The sequence below is a fragment of the Aotus nancymaae genome, unplaced genomic scaffold (assembly GCF_030222135.1).
Source record: "Aotus nancymaae isolate 86718 unplaced genomic scaffold, 86718_ANA_hifiasm-v0.15.2.pri h1tg000008l, whole genome shotgun sequence".
NCBI lineage: Eukaryota > Metazoa > Chordata > Mammalia > Primates > Aotidae > Aotus > Aotus nancymaae.
In genome coordinates this window covers 25666989-25684416 of record NW_026988419.1, presented here as the reverse complement: position 1 = coordinate 25684416, position 17428 = coordinate 25666989, and the positions used below count along the sequence as shown (strand labels likewise).

Below are 17428 nucleotides of genomic sequence, written 5' to 3'. Positions count from 1 at the left end.
CACAAACTCAAGTTTTCTTTCCATTCACTCTTGGTTTCATGCCAGAAGTCTTCAGTTTCAGCACTCCTCCAAAATTGTTTTTCTCACGGTTATCACCACTTTTTTTTTTTGTAATAAATCTAGGGATTTTTTTCTTACACCTCATTTTATTTAATCTGTCAGCAATATTTGACCCATTGGAGGACATCTCCTCCATAACAGCATCTTCACTTGGCTTTCAGGACCTCACTCCCTCAGGTGTTTCCTCCTGCTGTTCTGGTCCATTCATCATGGTCTGTTTTGCTTACTCCTCCTCATCTTTCACCTTTTGCACATTGTTGTTTCCCAGGGCTCAGTTCTCAATCTTCTTTCTCATGATGTTTTTGTTTTTCTTTTCTTTTTTTCCTTTGAGATGGAGTCTCATTCTGTCATCCAGGCTTCAGTCCAGTGGTGTGATCTCGGCTCACTGCAACCTTTGCCTCCTGGGTTCAAGCAATTCTCCTGCTTTAGCCTCCTGAGTAGCTAGAATTACTGATGGTTGCCACCACACCTGGCTAATTTTTGTATTTTTAGTAGGGACAGGGTTTCCCCATGTTGGTCTCAATCTTCTGATCTCTGGTAATCTGCCTGCCTCAGCCTCCCAGTGTTGGGATTACAGGTGTGGGCCACCACCCACAGCCCCTCATGACTTTTTCTACTGTATATATGCTAGTGATTTCCAAATGTATGTCTTCAGCTCAGATCTCTCTCCTTCATTCCAGATCTCTCTTTAGTTAGTTATTGGGTATCACACACTTGTCAGATCCAAATTGGGCTGCTGATGTCCTTCCTGAAATCTACACCTCATGTAGTCTTTCCCACGTTGGTTAATGGCAACTCTTCTGGTTGCTCTGCCAAAAACCTCGGTGTCATTTTTGACTCATCTTTCTCTGTCTCTGACACCTCTCATCTAATCTTTCAGTAAATCATGTCAGGTCTCCCTGAAGATTATGTCCAGAAGCTGGTCATATCTTGTACATCTGAGCTACCATCGTCTGTAGTCTAGATGAGTGCCATAGACTGGTAATTGATTGTCCTGGTTTAAAAAAAAAATTTCCTTTAAATCAATTCTTAATTCAGTGGACGTATTTAATACATAAGTCAAATTGTGCCATTTCTCTGCCCCAACCCTTCTGATTATCTCCCATTTCACTCGGAGTATGTGTCAAAACTCCTCCTAATAACTAAAAGGTGGTACACCATCTGGCACATTATCTCTCCTGCTTAAACTTCTATTTCTTACTTGCTTTGCTCTGCTTCAGCCACACTGAACTTCTTGCTATTTCTTATCCATCTCTATTGCTTAAAGACTCCAGGCACACCTCTGCATTTGGCTGTTACCTGTGTCTGGAAGGCTTTTTTATTCAGCTATCCTCCCAGCTTATTCTTTCCATTCTTTCAGTCCTTTACTTAAAATCTCGTTTCTCAGCAGGGACTTTTCTGGCCACCCCAACTTTCCCACCACCCTTCCCCTCAAACACATAAACATTTTATTTTTCTGCTTTGGTTTTTCTCCTCTGACGTTCTGTATATTTTGCCTTATCTGTCTATTGTTATTGTGTGTTTATCACATTCTCATGAATAGGATCTTTATTGTTCACTACCATATCCTCACTGCCTAGAAAAAGGCCTAGTGGCCAGATATGGTGGCTCACGCCTATAATCCCAGCACTTTAGGAGGCTGAGTTAGGTGGATCGTGAGGTCAGGAGGTCGAGACCATCCTGGCTAACACGGTGAAACCCTCTCTACTAAAAATACAAAAAATTAGCTGGGCGTGGTGACAAGCACTTGTAGTCTCAGCTACTCGGGAGGCTGAGGCAGGAGAATCACTCGAACCTGGGTGGCGGAGGTTGCAGTGAGCCGAGATCGTACTACTGCACTCCAGCCTGGGCAACACAGTGAGGCTCTGTCTCAGAAAAAGAGAAAAAGGTCTAGCATATCAGATGTAGCTACCTAATAAATACTTATTAAATGAGTGAACAGAGTTTATCCTGGGTATATTGATTGACTGATTGATTATTACTTAAAAAATGTTTGACATGGTTCATTGTAACAATTTTGCCTGGTAGTTATGTGCATTTTTAAATTCTTTTAGCTCTTTATAATAAGCTACATTCTTCATATTAATTTTTTTTTTATTTAGGGAGAAAAGCCCAACTTTGTGGTTATTCACTATACTTTTACTGGCGATTATGATCATTGTAACTATGGTAAAATGATTCAGAAGAATTGCAAACTTGACTGATATTTTATCAAAAAAAATTAGGGTGGTAAATTTAATGCACTTACCAATTCTTTCCAAGGGATTATGAACCTTCAGTATTTGAAATAAAAAGAACAGAGTTGGAATTTTTTGCTTCCTATAGGAAGACATATACTGGTCAGGCACTGTCTATTCTGATGGAGCAGCAGCTGCTGCTTAACTGTCTTTCAGAAGGAAGCTGCTTACATTGATATTGGTTGGTGAGCAAGGCCAGTGGTCATTGATCAATTGATTAGATTTAGAACTGGCTCTGGGTGTCTTCTTGTTATCATGGCTACAGGTCAGTTCTTTCCAAAGTTTGAGTCAACTTTAACTGGAAATTTTGTATTTAAAAGTTGCCTTCCATTAACTATGTTCAAAATGAAACTATTTTATATCGTAGAATTGTAGACTTATTTTTTTTGATCAGGATGAACTGGTTAATAATAGGTCTCAGGAAGATCTTTTATATATATATATATATATATATTATATAAATATATATAATCTTAACCAGAGGAGTTCTCTGTATAATTTATCTCTTAAAAATAATTGTTTTGTTTCTATTTTTGGTATTTTTAGAAGCTTTTGCTCAAGTCCTAACATAATATCCAGTGGGAAATTTTAGTCTCTTTGTCAGTTCATGTATGTATATGGTAGTGATATTCTCTCTTTTTAAATTCCTTTTCTTGTTCACTTTCTTCTCTGTACAATAGTAATAACATTCTTATGCACGTTTACCTCATTAAAAAGTAATTACAATTTTCTACTGGCAAATCCAGCTTTTTTGTTTTTATTTTAGAGAGAGTTTTGCTCTGTTGCCCAGGCTGTAGTGCAGTGGTGTGATCTTTGCTCTCTGCAACCTCTAGCTCCCAGGTTCAAGCAGTTCTCTTTCCTCAGCCTCTGAGTAGCTCGGACTACAGGTGCATGCCACCATGCCCAGCTGATTTTTATATATTTAATAGATACGGGGTTTCACCATATTGGCCAGGCTGGTCTTGAACTCCTGACCTTGTGATCCACCTGCCTTGGCCTTCCAAAGTGCTAGGATTACAGGCGTGAGCCACCGCTCCTGGCCAAATGCAACTTTTTATATTTTGACTAAGTACTAGGCTAAAATTGAAAAAAATTTACCAGATCATTTTATTTTCCAACAAAATCATAAGTAATCAAAAAATTCTATTTTTAAAATATAAATAATGACATTCAGATATTTTAAAAGTAAGGAGACTCCCTGATGTAGTTTGGCTTTGTATCCCCACCCAAATCTCATGTAAAATTGTAATTCCCAGGTGTTGAGAGAAAGACCTGGCGGGAGGTGATTGGGTCATGGTGTCAATTTCCCCCATGCTGTTCTCATGATAGTGAGTGCTCACAAGAGCTGATAGTTTCATAAGGGACTCTTTCCCCTTCACGTTCTCTCTCTCTCCTGCCACCTTTTGAAGAAGGTGCTTGCTTCCCCTTCCCCTTCCATCATGATTATGTTTCCTGAGGCCTCCCTAGCCAGGTGTAACTGTGAATCAATTAAGCCTCTTTCCTATGTGAATTACCCAGTCTCAGGTATGTTTTTATAGCAGTGTGAAAATGGACTAATACAGAGAATTGGTACCAGGGATAGTGGGGTACTGCTATAAAGATAACCTGAAAAATGTGGAAGCAACTTTGGAACCAAGTAACAGACAGAGGTTGTAACAGTTTGGAGGACTCAAAGGAAGACAGGAAGATGTGGGAAAGTTTGGAACTTCCTACGGACTTGCTGAATGGTTTTTTACCAAAATGCTGATAGTGACATGGAAAATGAAGTCCAGGCTGAGGTGGTCTTAGAGGGAGATTAGGAACTTTTTGGGAACTGGAACAAAGGTGACTCTTGCATGTTTTAGCAAAGAGACTCCCAGCATTTTGCCCCTGCCCTAGAAATCTGTTAAATTTTGAACTTGACAGAGATGATTCAGGGTATTTGGTGGAAATTTCTAAGCAGCAAAGCATTCCAAGAGATGAACTGGTTGATTCTGAAAGCATTCGGTTTTGTGAATTCACAAAGAGATGGTTTTAAGTTGGAACTTACTTTTAAAAAGGAAGCAGAGCATAAATTTGGAAAATTTATAGCCTGACTTTGGGGTGGAACAGAAAAATAGTTCATTTTCTGGGAAGGAATGCAGGCTGGCTATAGAAATTTGCATAAGTAATGAGTGGTGGAATGTTAATCACCATGGCAATGAGAAAAGTGTCTCCAGGGCATGTCAGAGTTTTTGGCAGCCACTCCCATCACAGGCCTGGAGGCCTGGAAGGAAAGAATGGTTTCATGGGCCAGGACAAGGTCCTTGCTACTGTGTGTAGCATCGGGACTTGGTGCCCTCTGTTTGGCTGCTACAGGTCCAGCTGTGGCTAAAAGGGGCCAAAGTACAGCTTAGCCTTTATGAATTACCCAGTCTTCAGTATTTCTTAATAGTAGTGTGAAAATGGACTAATACACTCTCCCTCAATACATTTTCCTGATTTCAGCTTTCATGTTATGTGTGCCACAGCTATTTTCAAAACTTCATTTAGAGGTAAACTTTATTATATTGAGTAATAGAAACAGAAATATAGCCCCAATCTAATCATGACTTTCATGTTTAACAGTCATTGCTTGTATTTGGTGGACTCCAGCTTTTTAATATAGCATTCAAGTGTCATGTAGCATTCACCTTCTTCTCTTATCTTTCAAGTATTTTATACTTTTTTTTTCAAGTTCCTAGTACACTTCTAGACTTCATGTGCTTAATTTCTGTGCTCTCATTCTGCTCTCTAACTGCAATGGTTTTCTCTGACTGTTTTTACTAGTGGGCTTCTCTTATATTTTGCCTCCTTTAAAGGAAGGCTTTAGCCTGTGTGCTAAAATACAACTTTTTATGTATGAAGTCTTAGATAACACATTGTATCATTATTGTGAATTACCTTTTTTTTGAGTCAGGGAATGCATATTTCTTTTTATGTTGTTTGTACTTCATAAACATTTTTAAAATTAATCAGTGAATTGAGATGGGAAAGAGTTGGAGGTTTACAAAAATTGTGGGTTTTTCTGTTCATTGTCAATAGAGTTATTAGAAAACATTGGCTTTCTATAGTTTTTAAAGTAGTGGCTTTGCCTTGCATATGAAGAAAGTAAAGAAACATCAAAATAAAAAAAATGGACCTCAAAATAATCTGTGATTACACCCATGTTTGAGAAGGCCAGTTTACTAACTCGTGGTCTGCTCAAGTAAATGATGACAGCAGTTTAAGTGAAATAGATGAGGATCAAAGAAGGTAAAATACGTAAGTCCTTTATAAGAATCTCTGGCAATACCCCATCAAAAGTGGGCAAAGGATAAGAACAGGCACATCTCAAATGAAGGCATTTACATGGCCAAAAAACCTATTAAAAAAGCTCATCATCACTGATCATTAGAGAAATGCAAATCAAAGCCAAAATGAGATACCATCTCATGTCAGTTAAAATAGCAATCATTAAAAAGTCAGGAAACAACAGATGCTGGCTCAAGACTGTGGAGAAATAGGAATGCTTTTATACTGTTGTTGGGATTGTGAATTAGTTCAACCATTGTGGAAGACAGTGTGGTGATTCCTCAAGGATCTAAAACCAGAAATATCATTTGACCCAGCAATCCCATTACTGGGTATATACCCAAAGGATTATAAATCATTATACTATAAAGACACGCACACATATGTTTATTGCAGCACTATTTACAATAGCAAAGACTTGGAACCAACCCAAATACCCATCAATGATAGACTGGGTAAAGAAAATGTGGCACATATGCACCATGGAATACTGTGCAGCCATAAAAAAGAATGAGTTCATGTCCTTTGCAGGGACATGGATGAGGCTGGAAACCATCATTCTTGGCAAACTAACACAGGAACAGAAAACCAAACATTGCATGTTCTAACTCATAAGTGGGAGTTGAACAATAAGAACACGTGGACACAGGGAGGGGAACATCACATGTAGACAGCCAGAGTAGCCCACCCTCTCTGCAATAAACGTGTGCAAGGCTGCTATAAACTTTCAGTGAACTCCAGAGAAGTGAAACCAGAATAGAGGAATTTGTATGTCTCGGAGAAGAGCAGAGAGGCCTAGAAAAAGATAACCAGCTCTCACTGACCTTGCTGCAAAGTAGTTGTTAGCTAAAGTATGTTAACTAAAGTATGAATTATAACCACAGTCTGTTCTAAGTAACTGCACCATCCCTCTGCTATGTGCTTTGTGAATATATAAAATAAAGTACTCTGAGGCAGGTCGGGGCCAAAGAGACTGACATCATCAGCTTTTTGGACCACCTGGCCCAGCTTTATATATGTCTGTCTGTATGTCTTTCTTTATCTCCTGCTGCTCCCTCTTAGGTCTTTGAACCCTTGTGCAGTGTGGGATGTAGCACATGCCAATCACACACTGGGGCCTGTTGGGGGTCGGGGGGTACAGAGAGGGAGAGCATTAGGCCAAATACATAATGCATTCAGCATGCAAGACTTAAAACCTAGATGATGGGTTGATAGGTGCAGCAAACCACCATGGCACATGTATACCTATGTAACAAACCTGCATGTTCTGCACATGTGTCCCCGAAGTTAGAAAAGAAAAGAAACCTCCAGGAAGGAATGTTAACACTGATTACTTTTCCTGGAAATAGAATGATGTAGTCTCCTAAAGCTGGAAATACTCAACTATATCAATGCTGTTGAAAGACTGCTTAGAGTAAGGATTAATGACTTTGACTAGGAGCAGTTTCAGTAAATGGTAGCTATGGAACTCTGTAGTGGGTGAACATAGACAACTCTTGAGAGAAACTTTACTGGGAAAAACAATAGAGAAATGGGCAATAATTGAAGAAGAATGTGGGATTTTAGGGCGTTTTCTCTCTTTTTGTATTTCAAAACAAATTTTAGAGTATGTTTCTTTACTGTGAGGAATGATCTGTACAAGAAGAAAATGTTTATGAAATGTAATTTTGTTTGCTTGGTTGCATGTTTAAGCATTAGACAGCTTGATTTATTATCTTTTATGGATGTTTAGCAAACTAATTGTCCTTAGAACTTCTATTCATGTATAGTTTTATGGTTAGAGTTGTTTTTTCGGAATTGCTTCAGAAATGTAACATATTAGTGTAATTGAATATGCAGATGATGACCTAAAACTAAACTATCACACACGGATTTTTTAAATAATTCTAATACACATCCACGTACTTAGGCCATGTTGAATAGAATTTAATTGTTCCCTCATAATTGTACATATTGCAGTACCTTTGAGAGTAGCATCATGAATAGCTGTGATTTGCTGAGGTACTTACTCCAAAATATCAGGTGTATGAACTTTTTGTTGTTGTTGGAGATGAAATCTCACTCTGTCACCCAGTCTGGAGTGCAATAGCATGATCTTGGCTCACTGCAACCTCTGCCTTCCGGGTTCAAGAAATTTTCCCACCTTAGCCTCCCAAGTAGCCAAGACTACCAGCACGCACCTGACTACTTTTTGTATTTTAGTAGAGTGGAGGTTTCACCATGTTTCCCAGGCTGGTTGTGAACTCCTGAGCTTAGGCAGTCTATCTACTGCGGCCTCCTAAAGTGCTATTTGCAATAGCAAAGACTTGGAAGCAACACAAATGCCTGGCCAGGAGTATGAACTTTATAGTTGTTTAGATTCTGGGGAGTAGGGAAGAATTTTGTTCATGAATTTGAGAAAAGCAAACTATTGACACTATCACAGGTTATTACTCCCAGATTATAAAGTTCTAAACTATTAAAACCATGTTTCCCTGTGCCAGTAGTGTCATCAGCATGTATTGTATGCTCAATGAGTATTTGTTGAATGCAAGAATAAACAGTTGAAGAGATGAATGAATACCATTGACGAATTTCTTTTAAAAAATAAGTTTTTAATTTTTTGAAAGTAGTAGGTTTCCAAACTTGCCTCTGTATAAAGTCTTTTTTTAACAAAATGCAAGATTCAGAAATTATTAGTTATAATTATAGCCAAAAATGGAATGATAATATGGATTCAATCTGCTATCATATCTCTTAAAAACACTTAAAAATAAATATTACTTTCACAGATATTGGAAAACACAAGTTTTGGAGGCAGAATTCTTGGATTTCAATGCTCTGTCAACTACTGACTAGCTCAATGGGCTGGGGACATTTATATGGTCTTTCCGTGCCTAGTTTCTCCTTTTATAGAATCCCTAACATATTACCTACCTCACAGAGTTGTTATGATGACTTAAATGTGCTTGACACATGCACAGTACTTAGAATGACACATAGTGCCTGCATAAGTCCTGAGAAAGATAATATTATCATTAAAAAAGGGTTCCCCTCATGTAAGAACAAAAGTAATGCTTTCCAGATAGAATTTAGTGCCAGTAAAAGCTTGTTTTTATTGAAAAGGACAACAATGAGAAGTCCTGGTATATTTCTTTCTATCACATAATACAAGTAACATAATTTTTCTTTTGCCTTTACTGTCAGAAAGCTTGATCTAAATTTAATTCTTTGTAATGATATTATTATTACCATATTTTCTTTCTCACTTAATGTTACTCTTTCTGTTTGTAGTTTATTTCTCCTTGTGAAAATAATTATATTTACATTACCTTTTAAAAAATGACCTGAAAACTTATTGAATAGAAGGAATAACTTATAAATGCAGAGATTTTATATAGTAACACTAGTTTTGGACATTCTTTTTATTTTATGTATTTGCTATTTGTCTAAAAGGAATTGTTTCTTTTTTCAGGCCTGCAAAGAAATCTAATGAAAACAACAAGGTACTGTTAAAAGTAAATTATCTAAAACATTATTGTCAAAAAAACACATTACAAAAGGTAAAGTGAGAATCTTTTGTTATAAAGACATTTAGTTAGAAGAAAAAGGGCTTAAGGAACAGTGGCCATTGATAATGGCCTTTTAAGAAAAATCTGTTGTTTTAAAAGTGCCTTGGGCTTGGTGCAGTGGCTCACACCTGTAACCCAGCACTTTGGGAGTCCGAGGCAGGTGGGGCACAAGGTCAGGAGATTGAGACCATCCTGGCCAACATGGTGAACCCCCGTCTTTACTAAAAATACAAGAATTAGCTGGGTGTCGTGGTGCATGTCCATAATCCCAGCTACTCAGGAGGCTGAGGCAGGAGAATCACTTGAATCCAGGAGGCGGATGTTGCAGTGAGCTGAGACTGCACCACTGGACTCCAGCCTGGCGACAGAGTGAGACTGTGTCTTAAAGAAAAAAACAAAAAGAAATGCCTGTGGTTTTGCTCATATAAAAAGATGAATAAATACCACTTCCTTACATCTAGTATATTCTATAAATATTTCAAGGACATTTGAAGCAGTATTATTTATCTTACAGGTCAAAAGCCAAATATATTCAGTGGATGATCTTGATGACATAAGTTGGCTATCGGAAGTAGCCTCAGAGGATTATGATTTTCTTTACTCTAATTATGAGGCATATATGTTGCTCAATAAACAACTCGACATGTATTTTAATGGTATGAGTATTACATAAGTAGAAGGCCTTGTATGTATGCTACAGTAATATTCACACACATTGCTTAGCATTGCATAGTAGAGCACTGATGTGTGATAATGTTGATCATCTCAGAATATATGTTTAATGTTAAAATAGACTGAGAAATAATGTATATTGTCTACCAAAGAGCTACGATAACTCTCTTGTACCTTTCTCAGTGTGAAGGGCAGTCTCAGCCTTTTTGTTGACTCTGCTTCTCTCCTATGCCTTCCTTTCGGATCAGGTTACCATTCTCTCCCACTCGGAATACTGCAATAACCTTAGAACTGTTTTTCCTGCTACCCTACTTCTGGAGACCATGGTCTACTCTGAAACTATAATTATTCATTTTTAAAAATTCAGATCTGATGTTGTCTCTTGCTCATAACTCAGCTTACCACATCCCATTGCTATAAGGTTAAGATTTGAATCCTCTAGCTCTCTCCTGCATCTTGTGATACCTTTTTTTCTCTATGTCCTAGCCATTGTCTTAAATGTTTATTCTTGCAATTGATAGCTTTAGTGAGGTATAACTGGTATGTGATAGACTGCATGTATGTAAAATGTACAATTTAAGTTTTGGCATATGTATGCACATGTGAAACCATTACCATAATCAAGAGCAGTAACAAACCCATCATCCATAAAAGTTTCTTCCTGTCCCTTTGTATTTGCTTACTAAGAAACCACTAAATGTTTCAGTATTTGTACTATTTTCCATTCCTATCAGCAGTATTTGGCAGTTCTCATTGTTCCATATCACCATGAGCTGTTCATACTGCTGTTAGTTTTTGGGTTTAGCCATTCTAATGGGTATGTATTGTGTGTGTCATTATGGTGTGAATATGCATTACCCTAAGGACTAAGACTGCTGAACATCTTCGCATGTGCTTATTTGCCTCCTGTATATCTTCTTCAGTGACTCATCTTTTCTAATCTGGATAGCTTATAAAGATTTTAAAATTAGATTTTATTCTTATTTGTTGAGTTTTAAGAGGTTTTTAAAAATAGATTTGGGATATTATTTCTTTATTAAATATGCTCTTTGGAATGATTTTTCCCAGTTTGTGGCTTGACTTTTTGTTAATAATATATTAGTTTTTTCATTTTGATGAAGTCTGATACATCTGTTTGTTTAATTATGGATTTTGCTTTGTGTCTCGTATCTAAAAAATCTTTGTCCAGCACAAGGCTTCAAAGACTTTCTTCTCTGCTTTCTTGAAGAATTGTTATAGTTTTAGGTTTTACATTTAGATCTGCAATCCACTTTGTGTACACTTTTGCATGTGGAGTGAGGTGTGGATGCAAGTTCATTTTCTGGATGTGGATATCTAATCGTTCCAGCAGCATATATTGAAAAGGCTGTCCTTTCTCCATGACACTGCCATTGCGCCTTTATGAAAAATAAGTTGGCTTATGTTTGTGGGTCTATTTCTGGACTGTTTGTGTGTTCCATCGATCTACATATTCTTCCAGAGTTTAGCTGATAAACCAATAAGTTGAAAATCCACTTAATACCCCAATAAAGCCATCATACATTTGAAACATTCTACATAGAATCATCTTAAATTGGGGACTGCCTCTACCTGGCTTTCTTCATGTAGGTCTAGCATCACTAATCCAAAATCAGAAATTCTCCAAAATCCAAAACTTTTTGTGTGCCAACATGATACCACAAGTAGAAAATTTTACACTAAACCTCAGGTACACAAATTTTTATTTGCAAATTTACTAAAAGTATTCCACAAATTTACCTGTAAGCTCTGCATATAAGGTGTACATAACATAAGTTATTTTGGTTTAGACTTGGGTTCCATCCTTGAGATATCTCATCATATATGTGCAAATATTCCAAAACCAAAAACACTTTTGATACCATACACTTTGAGAGATACTTCCCTGTAACAGTATCACACTGTTTTGATTACTGCAAATTTATACTAAATTTTGACATCAGCCCTTCAGCTTTCTTCTTTTTTAAGGGTTATTTTGACTATGCCAAATCTTTCGTATTTCCATATGAGTTTTAGAATCAGATTGTTAGTATTTGTAAAAGCCTGCTGTCCTTCTGGGAATTAGACTGAGTTTGTGTTGAATGTGTACATTAATTGGGAGAGGATTGACATTCTAATGATAATGCATTTTTCCACTCCTGTGAAATTGTTTCTGTCTATTTATATAGGTCAAATTTAATTTTCTCAGTAATATTTTGTAGTTTTAAAAATATGTGTTTTCTTTCTTTCTTTCTTTCTTTTTTTTTTTTTTGAGACAAAGTCTCACTCTGTCACCCAGGCTGGAGTACAGTGATGTGATCTCGGCTCACTGCAACCTCTGCTCCTGGGGTTCAAGTGATTCTCCTACCTCAACCTCCTGAGTAGCTGGGATTATAGTCATGAGCCACTGTACCCAGCTAATTTTTGTATTTTTAGCAGAGTTGGGGTTTCACCGTGTTGGCCGGACTGGTCTTGAACTCCTGACCTCAAGTGACCCTCCCAGCTTGGATTCTCAAGGTGCTGGGATTACAGGAGTAAGCCACTGCTCCCAGCCTTGATGTTTCCATATTTTATCTGATTCATCAGTATCTCATTTTTTAATGAAGTTATAAATGATATTTTTAAATATTTCAGGTTGTTTGTAGCTAGTATATAAAAATACAGCTGATTTTTGTATGTTGACTTTTGTATCCTCTAGCCTTGCCAAACTTACTTATTAGTTCTAGTACCTTCTTTGGAAGATTTGATCAGATTTTATACACACAAGAAAGATTATCAAACCTTTTTATTCTCAAACTACTGTTTTACTAAAGATAGGAAATCTTTAGACTTGTGACAAAATAGTGTCTGTTGCAGTTAGTTAACTCTGCCATTGTAGTCTGAGAGCAGCCAGGGAGGATACATAGATTAATGAACACAGTTGTGTTCCAATAAAACATTATTTACAGAAAGAAGCTGGCCCACAGATTGTAGTTTATCTGCCCCTATTATGTGATCATGGTTGTGAACAAAGACAGTTTTACCTCTTCTTTCCAACCTGGATAACTTTAATTTCTTTTTCTTCTCTGACAGCACTGGCTAGAATCTTTAGCACAATGCTTTCTAAAGTTTGAATTGCAGACATTCCTATGTTGTTGCTGATATGGGGAAAGCATTCAGTTTGTCATGGTGATAGATGTTAGTTGTAGGTTTATCATAGATGCATTGTGTCACACTGATGAAGTTCGTTTGTATTCTTAGATTGCTGAGAGTTTTTTTTTTTTTTTAGATCAAGAATGAAGTTGAATTTTATCAAATGCCCTTTATCTACTGAGATAATCATATGGCTCTTCTCTTTTAGTTTTTTAATGAGGGGAATAACTGATATTTTAATGTTAAACAAATCTTGCATTTTAGAATTAATCCCATTCACTTAGGATGTAGGCTTTTAAAAAGTATATCATTGGGGCCAGACATGGTGGCTCATGCTGGTAGTTTCAGCACTTTGGGAGGTCAAGGCAGGAGGATTGCTTGAAGCCGGAGTTTGAGACCAACCTGGGCAACAATGACCCTATATTTATTTGTATTCAGTTTGCCAAAATTTTGTTTAGATATTTTTCAAAGACTATTTTAATGTAGTTGTAGGTTCACAGCAGCATTGAGAGTAAGGAACAGAGACTGTCGATGTACTTTCTGTCCCCAGAAATGGATAGCCTCCCCCATTATCAGTATCACTCACTAGGATGGTACAGTATATGATTGATGAACGAAAATGGCATGTCATAATCATCCAAAGTTCATAGTTTATATTAGCGTGCACTCTTGGTGTTGTACATTCTGTAGGTTTGGAAAGAACATATATTCATCATTATAGTATTGTACAAAGTATTTGTATGGCTCTAAAACTCCTTTGTGTTTCACCTATCTGCCCTTTCCTGCCCTCCTTAACCCCAGGCAACCACTGATCTTTTTACAGTATCCACAGTGTTGCATTTTTGAGAATGTCATATAGTTGAAATCATACAATGCATCGCTTTCAGATTGGCATCTTTCACTTAGTAATATGCATTTATGTTTCCATCACATCTTCTCATGACCTGATACCTCATTTCTGTTTCACATTGAATAGTAGTTCATTGTTTGACTGTACCAGAGGTTGTTCATTCACCTATTGCAGGATATCTTGGTTGCTTCAACAACTGGTTAAATTTTTTGTCAACGTTCATGAGGGAGTTTTCTTTTTTGTAATATCGTTTGGCTCAGGGTAATACTAGCATTGTAGAATAAGTTGTGTTGTATTTTTCCTCTTTATATTTGTGAGGAGAGTTTGTGTAAAATTATATTATGTCTTCCTAAAATGTTTGATAGAATTCACCAGCATAGCTGTCTGGGCTTGGAGTTTTCTCAACTATATTTTCTTTTGTAGATACAGGGCAATTTGGGTTATCTATTTCTTCTTAATTGAGCTTTGGTGATTTTTATTTTTCAAGGAATATGTCAGTTAACCTAAGTTGTCATGGTTAGTTACATAAAGCTCAAACTATCATCTTGCTATTATTTTAATATCTGTAGAATTTAGAAAAATGTCACATTGGGCCGGGCACGGTGGTTCATGCCTGTAAGGAGGCCAAGGCGGGTGGATCACCTGAGGTGAGGACTTTGAGACCAGCCTGGCCAACATGGTGAGACCCCATCTCTTGTAGAAATGCAAAAATTAGCTGGGCATGGTGGTGGGCACCTGTAATCCCAGCTACTGAGGAGGCTGAAGCAGGAGAATTGCTTGAACCCGGGAGGTAGAGGTTGCAGTGAGCGGAGATGGTACCATTGCACTCCAACCTGGGCAACAGAGTGAGACTCTGTTTCAAAAAAAAAAAAAAACCACATATTTCTGAAATTAGTAATTTGTTCTTTTTTTTTTTTTTTTTTTTTTGGTATGATCAGCCTGGTTAGATTGAGGTTTGTCACTTTCATTGACCTCCTCAAAATGTTTGGTTTTACTGATTTTCCCTATTGTTTCTCTGTTTTACTGGTTTCATCTTTGATATCATCATCTATTTGGCCTGCTATCACAAAACGCCATAAACTGGGTAGCTTACAAACAACAGAAACTGATTTCTTACATTCTTGGAGGCTGAAAAGTCCAAGATCCAGGTGCCGGGATATTTAGTGTCTGGTGAGGGACCAATTCTTGGTTTCTAGGTTTCCTTTTTTCCCCTGTGTGCTACATATGGCAAAAGGGGTGAATGAGCTCTCTGGGGTCTCTTAGATAAGGGCACTAATCCCATTCATAAGGGCTTGGGTTCTGTGAGGTAATTGCCTCCACAAAGCTGCAGTTTCTAATAACATCACCTCTGTGATTATGTTTCAACATAGGAGTTTTGGGAGGACACAAATGTTCAGACCATAGCAGATGTTTGTTACATCATTTCCTCTGCTTCTTTTGGGTTTAATTTACTCTCTCTCTCTCTTTTGAAATGTGTTCTTTTATACTTTCTTAAGATAGAAGTGAAGGCCATTGATTTGAGGGTCTTCCAGTATAGACATTCAGTGCTAACTTTTTATTTAAGTACTGTTGTAGCTATATTCTACAAATACTGACATGTAGTATTTTCTTTCTTTTTTTTTTTTTGAGACAGAGTCTTGCTCTGTTACCCAGGCTGGAGTGCAGTGGCACAATCTTGGCTCACTGCAACCTCTACCTCCTGGGTTCAAGCAATTCTCCTGCCTCAGCCTCCTGAGTAGCTAGGATTACAGGTGTGTGCCACCATGCCCAGCTAATTTTTGTATTTTTAGATGGGGTTTCAGCATGTTGGTCAGGCTGGTCTCAAACTCCTGACCTCATGATCCACCTGACTCGGCCTCCCAAGTGCTGGGATTATGGGCATGAGCCACTGCACCCAGCCAGTATTTTCATTTTTATTCAGTTCAAAATAGTTTCTAATTTCTCTTTGCATCACCTCTTTGACCTAGGGTTATTTAGATGTGTTTTACTTTGCTTCCAAATTTTTGAGTATTTTCATGAGATATCTTGTTGTTGATTTCTAATTTGATTCATTTGTGGTCAGAGGTCATACTTTGTATGACTTAAATCCATTGACTTAATTCCTTATGAAGATATATTTTATCTTCATAAAGGCCTAGAATATGGTCTGTTTTACTAAGTGTTCAAAGGGTACTTGAGAAACATAGTGTTCTTCAGGTATACTGTCATCTTGCTGATTTTCCGCCTCTTTTTTCTATCATGTATTGAGGAAGCAATATTGAAATATCAGACTCTACCTGTGAATTTTTCTATTTCTTTTATCAGTTTTTTTTTTTGTCTATGTTTTTGATGCTGTTATGTTACTAGGTACATAAACATTTAGGATTATGTGTTCTTGATTAATTGAACATTTTTTCATTATGAAATGATGTTGTTTATAGCTAGTAATATTGTTTTCTGTGAAATCTACACTGGTATTACCATAACCATTCCTGCTTAGCTTTCTTTTGTCAATTGTTTTTGTGGTGTATATTTTTCATTCTTTTAACCAATTTGCACTTTTACATGTAAAATATGTTTCTTATAGGTAGCATGAAGTAGGATCTTGCTTTTTATAGAGTTTGGTAATCTGTCTTTTAATTTAGGTTTTAAGGCCAGTTTTATTTATAATGTGATTATTGATATATTAATAGTTAAGTTTATCTGTCATCATGCTGTTTGATTTTCATTAGTTCCAGCTGTTCTTTGTTCCCTTCTTTTTCTTTCTTTTCAATTAGTTATACAACTTTTATGATTTCATTTTATCTCTCTTTTATTGGCTTATTGGCTATAACTCTTCTTTTGCTATCTTAGTGGTTGCATTACAATTTGTACTGTATGATTTTAACTTATCACAGCTCATGTTCAGGCAATATTATATCATATCATATATGGCGTAAGAAAATTAGAGTAGTATACTTTCATTTCCTCTCTCCCAGCCAGATTCGTGGGATTATAGTTTTCATTAAGTTTAGAAAGTTTCTGGCCATTTTGTCTTTATGTTTTGTCTTTCTACCTTTCTCTTTGGGGATTCATTATTGCTTAAAGTTTTCTCATAGTTATTATTGCTTTTCTCATAGTTATTATTATTATTTCTCATATATATTATTGCTTAAAGTTTTCTCATAGTTCTCTGGTGTCTCAAATTTTTGCATCTTCTTTTTTATGATATCTAGTCTGTATTTACTTCCACTCAGTGTTGTTTTCAGTCCTGACTTTTTTTTTTGAGACCAGTTTCACTCTGTTGCCGAGGTTGGAGTGCAGTAGATCGATCATCACTCACTACAACCTCTGCCTCCCGGATTCAAGCAATGCTCCTGTCTCAGCCTCCTGAAAAGCTGGGGTTACAGGCGTCTGCCACGATGCCCAGCTAATTTATTTGTATTTTTATTAGAGGGGGGGTTTCATCGTGTTGGTCAGGCTGGTCTTGGACTCCTGACCTCAAGTGATTTGCCTGCCTCAGCCTTCCAAAGTGCTGGGATTACAGGTATGAACCACCGTAACTGACCTAGTCCTAACATTTTAAATCGAATTCCTACTAGTGCAATTTGCTTTCAAAAAATACCTTCCATGCCTCTACTTGATATTTATTTGTGGACACAGTTGACTTACTTATAAAC

At 37.0% G+C, this 17428-nt stretch overlaps 1 protein-coding gene across 3 annotated transcripts in view; it reads left to right on the top strand.

Annotated features, from left to right (window-relative positions):
- The window catches only part of LOC105712806 (POTE ankyrin domain family member A), a 40996-nt gene that overhangs the window by 4718 nt on the left and 18850 nt on the right, over positions 1 to 17428 (top strand). For all 3 annotated transcript variants that reach the window (XM_021667164.2, XM_021667153.2, XM_021667162.2), the window contains exons 3-4: positions 9043 to 9073; positions 9654 to 9795. In XM_021667164.2, coding sequence (XP_021522839.1) covers positions 9043 to 9073; positions 9654 to 9795 — 173 coding nt within the window. The remainder of the gene's footprint in view (positions 1 to 9042; positions 9074 to 9653; positions 9796 to 17428) is intronic.